General features: G+C 35.9%; 1 protein-coding gene across 3 annotated transcripts in view; it reads right to left on the bottom strand.

The window, feature by feature from the left end:
• APMAP (adipocyte plasma membrane associated protein) overlaps nt 1-11,757 on the bottom strand; it is a 56,378-nt gene extending 44,621 nt beyond the window's left edge. Inside the window, exon 1 of one of the 3 annotated variants that reach the window (XM_051975830.1) lies at nt 11,524-11,757. In XM_051975830.1, the coding sequence (XP_051831790.1) occupies nt 11,524-11,615 (92 nt within the window). In that variant the 5' untranslated portion in view covers nt 11,616-11,757. The remainder of the gene's footprint in view (nt 1-11,523) is intronic. The other 2 variants (XM_051975829.1, XM_051975828.1) reach the window with 2 other exon arrangements.
• Nucleotides 11,758-16,796: the final 5,039 nt, after the last annotated feature.

The following is a 16,796-nucleotide window of genomic DNA, read 5'->3' as shown; positions in this document are numbered from 1 at the left end:
AGAAACAAGCTTTTATTAAGGATCTACCATATGCCAGGCATTTTGTAAAGCACTTTAACCCTGGGGGATGGGTGTTATTATAACCCCTCTGTTACAATTGAGAAAACTGAAGCAGACAGACAGCTGTCAAGAAGGTATAGGTATGTGTGAATTCATTTCTTTCTAACTCCAGGCCTAGCATTCTGTCTACCCTTGAAGATTTAACTTCTACATATTGCAGGAGAAAGGATCTGTTCAAGTTATTTCCTTGCCCATAGTTTCAACTATTCCAAACATATTATTTTCATAGCCTTACCAACACACCTCACAATAATGACAATAAAAAGAAATTAGGTAATTTTGCTCCATTATATATGGGAAAACAGGAAAACTGATTAGTCATATTCCAAATGTCCCATTTGCATACCACAACAGCTCTAAAAGGAAAGTCTAACATCATTTTAAGGATGAAGTTTGTTGTCACAGTAGTAGACTATGAGTGTAGGATATTACACATGTCAGATTTTTTTCAATGTATTAGAGCTTTTTTAGACTTTTTGGCTTGCAAAAAAAAGAAAGAAAGATAAAAAGAGGAAATCAGGATCCTATTTTTTAATCGTATCTTATAGGGAGTAGTCTAAAGGAAGGGGGGAAAGGAAGAATACATTGGGAAATACAAATAAAAAATGTAATACTCCAATTTCTCAAATCTGGCTTATAAGCACAAAATTCTTTATACTATACACTGAAAGGCTGTCTGTGTCTAAAGATACAGGCATTAATGGTTTATGTTAGCTGTGTTTATGCTTAACACATACATATATTAAGTACTGCATGTAACTTCCTCACTAGTTTCTCAAGTTTCTCCCCTTTCCAATGCAACCTTTCCCAAAGTTATCAATATAATTTTCCTAAAGACAAGTCTAATATACCCTCAAGTATGTCATTTGAATAAATTCTAATGACTCTTTGTTGCTTTGAGGATCAAATATAAGCTCTTCTGTTTAGGTTTCAAAGATCTTCATGACCTGATCCCAACATACTTTTCCAAACCTATTATTTATTATTTCCCTTCCCAGTCTGTGGTCTACTCAGACTATCCTTTTTGCTATTCTTTAAATGTATTAACTACATCTCCCACCTCCATACCTTTGTCTCAGCTGTCCACCACACTTAGAAAGTACTCCCACTTTGCCTCACATCTTTCTCTTAGAATCTTTCCTTGAAGACTGTTCAAGAAACATTTTCTATACTAAAAAACTGATGAATTTTTAAAAATATTTAGATAACTATTTTAATATAAGTGGTTTCTTTTATGAATTCATTTTGTACTTAATTTGATATATTTTAAAATATTATTATTTCTTTTTGCATTTCATTTGATACATTTAAAAACATTATTCTGAGAAAGTATCCATAGGCTTCACCAGACTCAAAAAGGGTCCATAACTCAAAAACAGTTAAGAATTCTATTCTATGTTTGTGGCAGCCCTCTTTGTAGTGGCCAGAAATTGGAAACTGAGTAGATGCCCATCAATTGGAGAATGGTTGAATAAATTGTGGTATATGAATATTATGGAATATTATTGTTCAGTAAGAAATGGCCAACAGGATAATTTCAGAAAGGCCTGGAGAGACTTACATGAATTGAAGCTGAGTGAAATGAGCAGGACCAGGAGATCATTATTTACTTCAAAAACAATACTATATGATGATCAGTTCTGATGGACTGGGCCATCTTCAGCAATGAGATGAACCAAATCAGTTCCAATGGAGCAATAACAAACTGAACCAGCTACATCCAGCGAAAGAACTCTGGGAGATGACTAAGAACCATTACATAGAATTCCCAATCCCTATATTTTTGTCTGCCTGCATTTTTTATTTCCTTCACAGGCTAATTGTACATGATTTCAGAGTCTGATCCTTTTTGTACAGCAAAATAACGGTTTGGACATGTATACTTATTTTGTATTTAATTTATACTTTAACATATTTAACATGTATTGGTCATCCTGCCATCTAGGGAAGACGATGGGGAGAAGAAAGGGAAAAATTGCAACAAAAGGTTTGGCAATTGTCAATGCTGTAAAATTACCTATGCATATAACTTGTAAATAAAAAGCTATTAATTAAAAAAAAAAAAAAAGGAATTCTATTCTACAAAAGGCTTTTCTGACTCCCTCCAAGTTGCTAGTATCCTTCTCTCACTCAATCCCCACCCCAAAAAAAAACCTTACAAGAAAACAGTTTATATATTTTTGTGTACACATACATGCTACATATGTATTAAATGAATATACACACATTTTTTAAGAGTGGAAACTTTCATTTTTGCCTCTATTTCCAGTCAAAATTTAATGATTCCATTGAAATAGGGGAGACAGGGGCAAAGTGAGTTAATTCAAGAAATGTATTTAAATAAAAACTACCTGAATCCTTTAACTAAATGGAAATATCAATTGGGACTTTATATTTATGCTTTAAGTTACTCTTAAGTTCAAAGAGGGAAATATTAATTTGCTTATTCTGAAGACTGAACACATGGATGTTTTCAAGAATATAATCACCATTATTACAAGGTCCCACTGGAATTTTTTAGATGTTAAAACTAAAGCTGATGCAACAAACTAAATAGTACCATGTGTTGAAAGAGGTCCCCAGGCAATAATTGTGAAAATTTAAGTCCTCATAAGGAAATCTTTCACCATCTTAACTGTTTAACCTTTAACAAACAAATTCACAAACTGGTCAGTTTATGCCTTATTAAGAAGAAAAGGGAGATTCACTATTTCTATGTGTAATGGAAAACCTACATTCTCTATAGCATAAGTCATCACACATATGTAGAATACATGGAAATGGGTTCAATACATATATGAAGGGTTATTTTCCTCATGTGCCTTCCTGGATCAGTAATAAAGTTAACTCTATTAACCATGTTGCACCTATCCTAGGAAAAAATTGGTTTTAATCAGAAATGTTCTGGAGTCAGCTAAAACTGATACAAGAGTCAAATGTTAAAATGTTTAAAGCATTTATATCTCAAAAACTGGCAAACACTACAAATCAAGATTTGATTTATTGATTGATTGTTTAGATTTAAGAAAGTGGCAAATGTTATTAAGGAAGATTACACTTATTGTGAACACATCCAGCCATTCTGGAGAGCAATTTGGAACTATGCTCAAAAAGTTATCAAACTGTGATACTCTTTGATCCAGCAGTGTTTCTACTGGGCTTACACCCCAAAGAGATACTAAAGAAGGGAAAGGGACCTGTATGTGCCAAAATATTTGTGGCAGCCCTGTTTGTAGTGGCTAGAAGCTGGAAAATGAATGGATGCCCATCAATTGGAGAATGGTTGAGTAAATTGTGGTATATGAACGTTATAGAATATTATTGTTCTGTAAGAAATGACCAGCAGGATGAATACAGAGAGGACTGGCGAGACTTACATGAACTGATGCTAAGTGAAATGAGCAGAACCAAGAGATCATTCTATACCTCAACAGCGATACTGTATGAGGATGTATTCTGATGGAAGTGGATCTCTTCGATAAAGATAGCTAATTCAGTTTCAATTGATCAAGAGTGGACAGAAGCAGCTACACCCAAAGAAAGAACACTAGGAAATGAATATAAACTGCTTGCATTTTTGTTTTTCTTCCCGGTTTATTTATACCTTCTGAATCCAATTCTCCCTGTGCAAGAAGAGAACTGTTCGGTTCTGCACACATATATTGTATCTAGGATATACTGTAACCTATTTAACATGTAAAGAACTGCTTGCCATCTGGGGGAAGAGGTGGAGTGAGTGAAGGGAAAAATTGGAACAGAAATGAGTGCAAGGGATAATGTTGTAAAAAAATTACCCTGGCATGGGTTCTATCAATAAAAAGTTATTTAAAAATAAAAATAAAAATAATTTTTAAAAAGGAAGATTATACTTAAAATGGATCATGGGTATTTTTTTTGGGGGGGGGGAGCCAACTGTTAAACATTTACCAACAAACACAAGTGTGTGTGGTTCACACACTTGGTTCTAATCTTCAAAATATACATTAAAGCATTTCACTTAATCTCATATGGTTGCCATCTTATACAACATACTGACTGCAATCAATACTAAAAGTTATTGTTAATGATGTTAGCTAATACCAACAATGGTTATTTTAACCAGTCAAAGCATGTTTTACAACATTCTTTCAAACATTAGCCTATCAAATACAGAATTTTGACCATAACATATATTTAAAATCATGGACTCTGTAGATGGAAGGGGTCTTAGAGATCATTTAGTTCAACTTCCTTCATCATATAGGAATTTTACTGTAGTAACTGTAATAATCATATATACTCTTCTTGAAAACTTCTAGTAACAAAGAACTCTCTAGATGCCCAAAAAACTCATTTCATTTTGTATATCTTAAGTTGTTGAGAAATTTCTTCCTGATACTAAACCACAATCTTTCTCCTTGTAGCTTCTACTCCTTTCTGCCCTGTGAAAGAACACACAATAAATCCATCTAGTTCTATATATTGCCTTCATATATGTGAAGATAGTTATCATAGTTCCTTCTTCCTCCCTGCCGAAGTTTTCTGTTTTTCAAGCTAAATAACTCTACTTCCTTTAGATTTTCCTAATATCACACAGTTCCCAGATTTTTCAACATACTGATTAAACTCAAGTAAGTAGATTCCAATTTGTCAATGCCCCCTCTTAAAATGCGGCATGCAAAATTGAGTTACAGAGCTATTCCTTGACAAATACATAGAAAAGAATTATCTTCCTGAGTCCAAAAATAATACATCTCTATTTAAAAAGCCTAAAATTGTATTAGCTTTTTTGGCAACTGAGTCATAACACTGGCTCATAGTGGGTTGATAATTGTTCTCACCTTGAAGCATGCAGTTCATTTGTTGAAACAAAATTAAAGACTATATAAATTTTAGTAACAAAATGGATGAATTATTTCATAATGTTTTTTCCTTCCCAACCTGTGCAGACATGTCCAGGCCAAGAAAATTTGTACTTTGACTTTTCGGTGCCTCATGAGATTAGAAACAACATATTGTCTTCAATCTCTGGAGATAATTTCAGCCTCAAGCAGTCCCTCCATCCCTTATAAAAAAATATAAACTGAATAGTTCATATATTCTCTAAGAGTAAGTAAACAATCATAATTGTGCAATTGGATTTGCCAATTATTGAGGGCTCAATCCCAACATATAAGATTTTCTATGGACTTATCCTGAAAGTTCCACAAGCCAAATAAAAGATTTTTCAAGGTCCTCTGACTGACATCATACTCTACTAGAAATGGTGCTGTACTCAATCAAGAAGACTTTGGTTGAATGGAATTCCACTTCCAATCAAGGGTAACACATAATTGAGTTTTAATATCCATTTCTATAAATTGTAAATAATATATACAGTACCTATCCCAAAAAGTTGTTATAAGGCTCAAATAATATATATATATATATAAAGCACTACACAAATCTTAAAATACTATTAAAATGTCAACTATTAACATATACTTTGCATCATGATTCTAAGGACTAAGAATGGTTTTATTTGAATAAAGGAGACCTATGTAGCATCACAGAAACTCTAAGGGGAAAAAAACTGAATAAATCTGAGTTTTCCTGGATGAAGACAATTAAATATAAGATCAAGGTAATTACTGGAACTAAAACACTTATAACTATCAAATAGTAAGAAAATCTAGCAAGAAGTGATTATAGCTTAAATTCCCTACCATAGTTCTCATTTTACATTAAACTTGGAAGCAAACTAGGAAAATATTTTGTTATCATTCTATAGATGAGGAATTTTAGAGGGGAAAATTAAGCAATTCAACTTCACTTAGAAGGGGCCATTCTTGAAAGAAAACCCAGGTTTCTTAACTCATCTCAGTGTTCTAGACTATTCCACACTGCTCATTTACAAAGTTAATAAAAATAACAACAAAGCCTATCTGAGATAGAGTTGAGGTAGGAAGGAGAAAGGAAATTTACCTGAAAGAAGAATGAAACAGTTATTGAATTTTTAACTTATTATTCAACCTTCATCCTTCACTTTCTCTTCTAAATAGTAATAAGATATTGCTGTACACTATTACATAGTTTCATTCTCGTCCTAGAAGCAACTGTGCTTCAAAAGAGAATAGCTCACAATATATACAATTTTTATTGTCAAATAAGTTTATAAAAGATTTGAGAATGAAAGCTACAAGTAAGAAGCTTTCATTTATATTTTAGCAAACTTCTCTTAGTAATTTTCCACATTGAATGGAGGAATTAAGGTCAAGATCATTCTCCTTCACAATTGACAGAAATTTAAAGCTATAATGGCAAATATAATGTCCAGAACTATGGCTTTATGTATGAGTTTATCTATCCAATAAAAAAAAAAAAAAAACTTTTGCTAAATAGCTTCCTTGAATTTTCATTAAGATCAATTTTTCTTTTCACCCCACCACTTATGCAAACTTGTAAACTATGGACAAATAACTTAGCCTCTTAAACTGGTATATACCTCATCTATAAAATGGAATTAATGATATTTTATCTGTTTGAAAACAGGGAATTATACCATGCAGTCTAGTTCTAAGATCTATGATTCTCCTACTTTATTCCTTTGAATATGTATTTTTATAAATTCACATAATAGATTTTGTCTAGTAGATCTTACTTCTTATTCTGAAGTATTCTTAAGCCTATCCTAAACTTCTTTTCTCAAGTATCAATATGTTACTATTGCAACTGTTTTCCTTGGTTTTGAATATTGCTTTCATTCTTTAATTCATTTTTGATATTTTGCAACACTTAATTTCTGAGGTAGCTATAGGAAATAATTAGGGAAAAAATGGAAAAACTCCCTAAAATTAACTATCGAAGATAAAAATCTCAGATAAAAACATCAGTAAAGTGAATGATGAAATCTAAATAGTTACAATGTTATATACATCTTAAAAGAATCTCTCTAAAAAGATAGAAATAATAAGTATAAGGCACTTAATTTTTATTACTTGAAAACATTCAATAATGTTTCCTTATCCAGGTGTTACATTAGAAAAGATCAAGACTGATATATAGAAATGAATAGGAGAAAAGAACAAGGAAAAAAGGAGGTAAATTTGAGAAGAGTGATAACGCTGACTGATAAAAAAGTTAGGAAATCTATCAAAGCAACCCAGTCACTTGCAAAGTACATTACAATTCCATTCATTCAGTTTAAACAAATTAAAAGGGTGAATCCCAAAAGAGAAACATAAGAACAGTTTAATTAACTCTGCAATAAAAATGTAACCTTTCCCCCTTCTGCTTCAGTGACAGGTGTATGAAGAGAGAGCTCAGAATTAAATTTAGCTCCCCCATTGCAATGAGGAATTCCCTCTCCAAGCAATAAAAGATATCTGGTAAAAACCTCAAAATGTGCATTTCTTTCCTCTTTCTATTTTAAATGCATGAGTGAATCTTTTTTATATTTGTTTCTGTAGATTACTGAAATCATTGATTGAGATTTTCTATGGAGAAGTCAATGGTTTATGGGAAAGAAAAATGGATTAAGCATTAAAAGACTGGATCCTAGTCTTAATTCTGATACTTACTAGCTGTGTGACTTTAGTCAAATCATATAACCTCCATTCCTCAATTACAAAATGGGCCTTATATTTATCTAGCAATTACTGAGGATTAAATGAGATAATTGATATGAAAGCATTTTTAAATTATAAAGAGTTTTACTATAGCAAACTAATGGGCCAGATAATGGATAGATGCCAGGCTGGAGTCAAAATGACCTGAGTTCAAATCTAATCCTAGAACTTTAGTAGTTGTGTGATTCTTAATGTGCCATTTAACCCTACTTGCCTCAGTTCCCTCATTTGTAAAATGTGCTGGAAAAGGAACTGGTAAACCACTCCAGCATTTTTGTCAAGAAAACCTCTAATGGTGTCATGAAAAGTTGGACACAATTGAACAATAACAATTTATTATTGTTGTTATTTTCTATAAACTGAGAAGCTAGCAATAAATGCTACTGATTATAGCAAATGGCATGCAGTATAGATTAATGCTTTAGAAAATTTGCATATACTGAATATATAGTTTGAGAGCCTCCATTTTTATTATTGGATCTGTAGTCAAAGGACTAGTTTTCACCAAGCGATGTATTTCATATCTCTGGAATTCAGTTTTTCTTATCAGTAAAATGTGTGAATTAGACCAGATTATCTTTCTTTCTAATTCTAATTATAACATCACAAAGTAAAGAAATCTTATAATATTTCAATCTTTAAGGTTTATAAAGCATTTTCCTCAAAAAAATGTCTATGATAGGCTATGCAAGTATCATTAGGCTCATTCTACAAATGAGGGAGCTAAGGCTCAGCAAGGTGACATGATTTATCAAATAATTTATTACTAGTAACTGTGTGATCCGGGATTCAACACAAGTCTTCTGACTCTTGAGAAGTCAGTGTCATATTCACTACTCTCCTCTCAATTCAAATGTCATTACAAAGATATTCTTCCCAAACTTGACTTTTTTTGGGATCATTGTGAATGAGGATATCACATTAATCTCTCCATTCTGCTATTAAAAAACACCTATCCCTCAAAATACATTATCATGCTTCCTCATTTAGTCATATCATAAGGTTATTCAAACAGCCTCTCTTGCATTTAGTTCAATATGTGCTATATCATACCTATATCTATATACCTAAGTATATATCCATGAGGGTTGTAGAGATTTCACTTAATTTAATTGTGATGGAGTTTTAGATAAAAACTTCAAATTTAAGAACAACATTTAAGAACAGGATCAAGAAACCTAAGTTTCCTTAAAGATGGAGTCAAAAGAGCCCTGGCCAATAGTACAGAATGCCTTTATTCTTTTTGGTCTCTCTCTGTAATATTCTGATGCCATTCTTAACATCTTTGACCTTTTTGCAGCATTTTGATATTTTTGATTATTCCCTCCTCTAGATATATTTTCTTTTCTTGGCTTCCATAACTTTCACTCTCATAGTTTTTCTCTTACCTCTCCAACCATTCCTTCCTTCTCTTTTGTTGGATCTTCATCTTTCTTCTGCCCCTTAACTCCCGATTGCCTCCTGAAGTGTCTTCTTGGCTTTTTCACCTCTCTACATCATCTCTCTTGGCAATTTTAATCTCCTCTACCATAGTATCAACTATCAATTCTTTGCAAATGACTAAAACCAGTATCTTCACCCCTAAGTCCTCCCTAGAGCATTAATCCCATATTCCAATTATCTGCCTGTGCCTAAAACATCTGTCCAAAACTGAATTTATCTTGACCCCCCCAAAAAAAAAAAACCAAACCTACTCCTAACATTTCTATTTGTGTTGATAATACCATCATCTCCCCATCATTCAAGTTTCCAATGGGATTCACATTTGCTAACCTTCACTTCAGCTGTCAAGTATTATCAACCCTAGCTCCAATTCCATTCAGCCAAGCACTATCAAAAATCAACACCAAGTGCAAGGCACTATCCTAGACCCTACAGATACAAAGATAAAGATGAAATAGTTCCTGCCCTGAAAAAGATCATTTTCTATTGGGTGACATGAACAAATATAAACAATATAAACAAATATAAAATAATATGCAATATAAATACAAAAAGAAACTTCAGAAAGAACAGAAAAAGACCTCATGAAAGGGGTGGCATTTGATTTGATCATTGAAGGAGCCTAGGGATTCTAAAAAGCAGAACTGAGCATAAGAAGTAGCCTATGCAACATCTATTGAATCCATTCCCTATTTTTTAAATTACTGCTACATCTCAATTTTAAGTCTTCAATTCTTCCTACCAAGCTGTTGTAGAACTCTTCTAATTAGTCTTCCTGATTCCAAGATATCTTCTCTTCAAGCTATCCTTCAGATTACTCCTGCAATTATCTTCATTCATACAGTGCTATGATCATATCACTTCTTCCTTCAAAAACCTCTAAGTATCTTTCCAAAGCCTTGGAAAACAGTATAAACTGTTGTTCTTGTCATCTGTGGATAGCCACAATCTAGCTACAACATTTTCATCCCTATTCATACTTCTTTTTCCCTGCTTTGTTTCGAGCAAAATAAACTATTCCTCATTCCTTCATTCTTGTGCTGCCCTCTTCCACTTTTATGCCCTTGCATACAACTCCAAAACCTGAAATGGACTTCTACACACATCATTATCATCTTTACCTGTTGAAATCAAGATGCAATTCAAGTTTTGCCATCTCCAATTGGTGATTCATACCATCTTTCACCCAAATCCCCTCAAAATGTGATCTCAAAATTCAAAAGGCAACAGAGAAGCAGAGCAGTGTTATCATTAAATAAAATATATATTTTTAAAAACTCAAATTATACATAAGAGATCGAAGTTCTTATATAGAATCCTCTTTCTCTGTCATTCTTTGTATATGGAAATGTCATGTCTAAGGCCATAATTTTAAAAAAAGAAAAGAAAGAAAAAAAATTTTTTCAGGTAATCACTTCCTCTTCGAATTTCTCATAATATTTTGTAAAGGCTCTCCTTTGGTTTCTCCCTCATTTTATATTTACTGTTATATGTGTACTCCTACACCTAATTCGATTCAACTAAAATTTATCAAGAACCTATGTGATTAAATAACTGTTTGGACATGTATACATATATTGTATTTAACTTATACTTTAACATATTTAATATGTATTGGTCAACCTGCCATCTAGGGGAAAGGGGGGGGGGAAGTAGGGGAAAAGTTGGAACAAAAGGTTTTGCGATTGTTAATGCTGAAAAATAACCCATGCATATAACTTGTAAATAAAAAGCTATAATAAAAAAAGAACCTATGTGATTAAAAAATAAAATGGAAAAAAAAAATCTCCATAGGTTCTATGGAGATGCTTAATAAATTTTTAAAATGAATTCTCACTGCCATCTCCAAGTGACCTGTCTTTCCTCAAGTTTCTTGTAGTAATTTCCTCTTTTTTCATACGTGTCTCTATGCATGTGTTCCTCATCCCTCACTACCCCCATTAAACTATAGTTATTGAACGAAAAGCCTAGGTATTCTTCATGTTTGTTACTTAATGTTTATCGGACTGAAATGAAAATGAGATGTTTAAAGGCACTAGGCGCAGAGCAAAGCCTGGGGACAGGTGGGGACAGCCAGAGTCCGAGTGAGTCCCGCAGATGACAGCAAAGGCCAAAGACCAGGAGGACTAGGAGGAATAACTGCGGTGGCGGAATCCACACTCAGGACTGCTAAAAATCCTGGTTAGCCGCAGCTTCAGGAAAAGAATGAGCAACTAGCAGGGCAGACGCATTCTGGGCTCACAGAGGCACGCACATGCATGCAGGCACATGTTTCCATACGTGCATGCAGATACACACTCATGCATGTAAACCCAATCCTCCGAGCCTAAACTTGGGACCCCGGAGCCCACCCCATCCAACGTCCCAGCCAGGTGGAGGATTCGGGTTGTCAGGGGAGTCGGAGGATCCCCGACCAAGGCGGCTCGACCTCTACCTGCCCTGCTTGGCCTCCTGCGCCTGGCTGTCCTCGGTGATGACCTGAGGCCGCCGGGGCCGGCGCTGCCGCAGCCCCTCTGCCTCATTCATGGCGACTACACCGCTGTCTCCCGACGCCCAGACTGAAGCCGCGGCTTGTGGCTCCCACCTCAAAGAAGAGCAATTCAAAGCCTGCCCGCGGCCCCGCCCTCGCCGGGACAGCCTGCTCCGCCCCGGCCCCGCCTCTTCTCCTCCGTCCGATCCGCCCTCGTCTCCTAGCTGGCCTGGGCTCCGCCCCGACATCCCAATATCCGTCACTGTTGGTTCGGTCACTGGCGCTGAAAAACGACGTCATTGTCGAGGGTCGCTGCGTGCCATCTGGTGCTGGGAGATGACGTAAACGGCGGGAACGTGTTCCTGCCTTTCAGGCTACGTTTCGCTACGACACCCGTGGTCCTTTCAGTCTCTACCTCCAAGCCGACTCTGCCCCTCCCAGTCTCTCTTTAGGGCGAGGACCTGAGCCCCTGATTTCCTGAAAATGGATAGTAGAGGCAGGAGGCAGGTGATGCGGGGCTAGGTTCAGGCCCGTGGGTCGAGGGGACTTTCGCTTGAGCGTATTAATCCCGCCCCCGCGCTGAGAGTGGCGGAGCAGGCCACCTTGCCCTTAACAGAGAGGAAATCAGATATATAACATGGTGGGATCGAGCCGTTTGGGGCGTTTTAGTATCGGAGACTGAGAAGGCATCATGCGGGAACATAATCCCGCCTCCTCCAGAGACACAGTCTCAACTCTTAGGAGTTGAAGGAAGAACATTATAGGCCTACGAGGCCCAGAGAGCTCGTTACTCGCCTTTAGGCGCAGTAAGTGGCAGCATTTGAACCCAAACCCTCTGGCTACAAATCCAGTCCTTTTTTTCCTCCTGTGATTTTGTTGGCTTGGGGATAGGACAACAAAGTAGATTTACTCTGAGATGTTAACATCTTGTCAGTTAATAAGCATTTTATTAAGTACTTAATATGGGCCAGGCGCTGGAAATTTAAAAAAAAAAAAATCGAAAAACAAAAACTTAAAAAAAAAAAAAAAGGTTTTGCCGTCCAGGAGGAGGAAACTACCAGAAAAAAATGATACTGGCGTTATACGCAAAATAAATGGAAGGTTATCTCAAGTGGAAGGCAAGTGCTGGGAGCAGGAGCTCTACTGAAGATGGAATCTGAACCGAGTCTGAAGGGGAGCCAGTAAAGAGGTAGATTAGGCAGATGAATTGTCTCTTGTGAGTAAAACCAAAAGGAGTTGCCCGATTGTAGACTGTCAGAGGGTTAAAGTAAAAAGGCTGAAAATTAGAAAAGACCAGCTTTAAAAAGGCTTTAAATGCCTAGCAAAGTATTGCAGTAGACAGTACTGAATTTGAAGACAGAATGATGTTAAACTACTAGCCACATTGTTTTATTGTTGTTTGGTTGAATATTCCTGGACAACTCTTTGTGTTCCAATTTGGGGTTCCCTTGGTAAAAATATTGGAATGGCTTGCCATTTCCTTCTCCAGCTCATTTTACAGAGGAAACAGGCAATGTTAACTGACCTGCCCAATGTCATACAGTAAATGTCTGAGGACAGATATGAACTCAGGAAAAATCTTGCTGAATCCTACCCCACACACTGTATCACCTAGCTGCTGCCTTAGCTATTTAATAGACAAGCCCTAAAGACTTGCCTGGGTTATATATAGGTGTAATGGGCTGAGGCTTGAGTTGATGCACTGAGGTCCCAAGCACATGAGGCTAAATAGTAATTGGACCATACTTTATTAATATATAAGCTTGGAGAACGAATGCCCTTCCCCACCCCCCTCCCGCCCACTCTTTGTGCAAGTCCTGATGTGTTGTATAGGAAATGATGATTTTGGTGGGTGGAGGCAGGGGAGTGGAGAGAGAAGTGGAAAGAGAGACTGCGGATTGGCGTGGTCAGAGCTGCTCGCATTGCTATTGGGACTGCCCTTCACCTCCAATCCCCCTTTCACCTGCAATCCCCCTTCACCTCTGCTAGCTGGCTTCCTGTCTCAGCTGCCCATATTGCTATAGCAATCCTTCACCTCTACTGAGAATAAAGATCCACGATTTTCCCCTAACCTGAATTCCTGACTCTGGCTGATTTTAAATACATGGTTATCACATATAGGCTCAGTGATTTTCACAATGCTTCACAACTATTAATGTTTGAACCCAGACCTTCTGATTGCAAGCCCAGCAGTATTATTTGTTGTCTTTGTTATTATTTATTACTATAGGTTTGGCCACATTACAAGAAAACAGGACTCGTTGGAAAAGTCTGATGTTGGGAAAGATTGAAGGCAAAAGGAGAAGGGGACAGCAGAGGACAAAATGGATAGTGTCATAGAAGCAAGAAGAAGGGGCTTAAATAGACTTTAGTAGATTAGTAGAGAATATAAGGACCTGGCATAGTAGGGTACATGGAGTTGGCTAAGAGTTAGGCATGACATCAACAACACATCAGTAGGAAAATACAAAAATAAACTAATTAATAAATCCTAACCAAATTAGGTCCTAAAAATGAAATGATTGCATCTTATGGCTTTTTAATGTATAATTACCTATAAAACTACTAGGTGGTGCTAGTATTCCTTATAAATAAAAGCAAATGACAACAGAACTGAAGAATTATTTATATACTTAAAGCAAAGTTAGCCCCTATATGATTCAGGCTTTAACTTTGTTTCAATGAGTATAATTTTTTTTTTTTTTAATGTTAGCCTAGCCAATACATTCACAAAGAAATTTGGCCTATTCTGTAAATCTAATATCCATGATACAGTAGTGGGGGCTATCAGGAGAAGAGTTTAACATGTGAATGTTACTAATGGGAAATCAATAAGCTTTGGAAACAGACTAAATGGGAGGAGAAAGGATGTAAAAGAAAATAAGCATCAAGAATAACACCTAGGTCTGAGTCTGGGAGACTGGAATAATTTTGGGAGGTATCATCGATTACAGGGAAATTTGGAAGAGGAAAGGGTTCAGAGGAGGGCAGGAAGACAGCTCAGTTTTGGACATGTTGAGTTTTTAAGATAGGACATGCAGTTCAAGATGTCCACTGGTCATTTGAAGATTTGAGACAAGCTGTCAGCGAGAAAATAGTGCTGAATAAATTTGAGAACCAAACCCCTGGAGACGATAATTGAGTCCAGGGAATTAATGATCTCATTTTGTTAGATGAAATAATATATATAAAGAGAGAAGAAAAGAAGACTCAGGACCGAGCCCTATTACATACTTGGGGTTAATAGGCATGACTTGAATAAAGATCCAGCCAAGAACACTTAGGAGTGAGTAATCAGACAGGTAAGAGAAGAACCAGAAGAGAGTAGGATCTCAAAAATTTCAATAGAAGAGAGTATTCAAGTAAAGAAGAATATACAGAAGTGTCAAAGACTGCAGAGAGGACATGTAGGTAACTTTGGAGAGCACAGTTTCTTTTGAGAGTTTGTTAGAGAAAATGGAGGCACCTATTGTAAACAGCCCTCTCAGAATCTTGTCACAAAAGAAAAGAAAGATAAAGGACAAAAAAGTAGCAGGAGACTAGCAGGTAGGTAACATAGAAGCAGCCAAAAAATAGTAGAGATGCTAGAAGCAACTATCTGTTGAAGATTAAATGATTAAAAGATTAAAGAAAATCACTTGTGTACTCCAAGAGGTGAGGAGAAGAGGGGGCAAATAGAAGGTATCTGAATATCAGATAAACTTGAGGGAAAAGAGTGAGCTCAGGCAAATATAATTTTTTCCAGAAAATGAGGCAAGATTCTCAACTGAATGCGTGGAAGAGGGTACCCAGAGAGATCAGAAGATTTGGAAGGACAGTTTTGGTGAGTGGTCTAATGAGTTCATTAAAGAAGTGAAGAGATGGTAAGAATCAACAGATTATGTAACAGGAATTGATCTGCCTTTTTACAGCACACTTCTTGCAACTATTCTGTCAGAAGAGTAAAATGTTCTTATTTCCTGCTTACAGATAAAGGAAATCAGGTTGACATGCCCAGGGTCATATAGTTAATAGGCTTTAGCTGGAATTCCACTCAGATACTTCAACTTTTAAGTACAGACTAAAACAGCTGAACAACAAAATGCTTTTTCACCACACCATGCAGACAATTCACAATTATCCTTCCTGGGAAATCTATATCCCCAATAAGATTAATTTGAAATACTTTTTACTATTCCAGGTAGTTATTCAATCAGAGTATGCACAGTAGTAACACAGGAAGTAGAATCTTGAATAGATAACCTTGCCAGAAAGTCAGGAAGACTTGGGTTCAAGTTCTATCTCTAGCAAACTGACTGTGACCCCCTAAGAAGTCACTTAATTCATCTCAATGCCCAAAGCAACTCTTAAAAATTGAATATCCCTGTTTAGCTTTGGTACTGAGAGTGAGTTCCTAAGGCAATAAAATCACAGTCCGTGGCCAAAAAAAGAAAGCCCATTTAGATTTCTCTTATGTCTTGGTCTTTTTAAATGGCATTGTTACTTCTGGTGAAAAGATGGTTTAAGCTTTAAAAATTGGTATGTAGGTTTTACAGTAGATGAAGTGCTATGTCTTAAATCTAGTGAGATTAAATGTGGCCTGAAGACATTTACTAGCTGTGTGACCCTAGGTGAGTCAATTAACCTTGTTTGCCTCAAATCCTAATCTATAAAATGAATTGGGGAGGAAATAGCAAACCACACAAGTAGCTTTGCCAAGAAAACTCCAAGTAGAGTCATAAAGAGTCAGAAGATGACTGAAAAATTAGGAACAATGACAATGAAAATACCTTAAGAATAGCAAATCCACAAATACTGGGAGATCTGCTTTATTTGTAATATACAAAGTATAGCTCCATTTTCTGAAGAGCTCTAGTTTCATTATACTCTTTAAAAAAAAAAAATGAAAACCAATTTATAGAGATCATCCTTTAGACGAGACTCACTATTTTTGTCATTTTTCCTCCCCCAGCTTCTACCCCCTTTACCTGACAGTTCTGGGAAATCAGTCACACTAAAAACAACAGAACAATTTAATTTACCCAAGAGAACCTTTGTCATTCCCAAGTGGTCTAACAGAACTATACTTCACATTTCTATAACTATTGACCTTATGTTTTTAAAAAATTAGTTTGAAGACAAGCTGAAAATCATTTTTTCCATTTTAAATTCAAATAGGAAATGAACTGTCAAAATATGCAAATGATTTTTGATCAAAGTTCCCTGGAGTAAATAGATTTTATCCTTAAGGATAGTTG

The sequence above is a fragment of the Antechinus flavipes genome, chromosome 2, assembly GCF_016432865.1.
Source record: "Antechinus flavipes isolate AdamAnt ecotype Samford, QLD, Australia chromosome 2, AdamAnt_v2, whole genome shotgun sequence".
Taxonomy (NCBI): domain Eukaryota; kingdom Metazoa; phylum Chordata; class Mammalia; order Dasyuromorphia; family Dasyuridae; genus Antechinus; species Antechinus flavipes.
The sequence above is the reverse complement of the archived record's forward strand: the minus strand, read 5'-3'. Positions and strand labels throughout refer to the sequence as shown.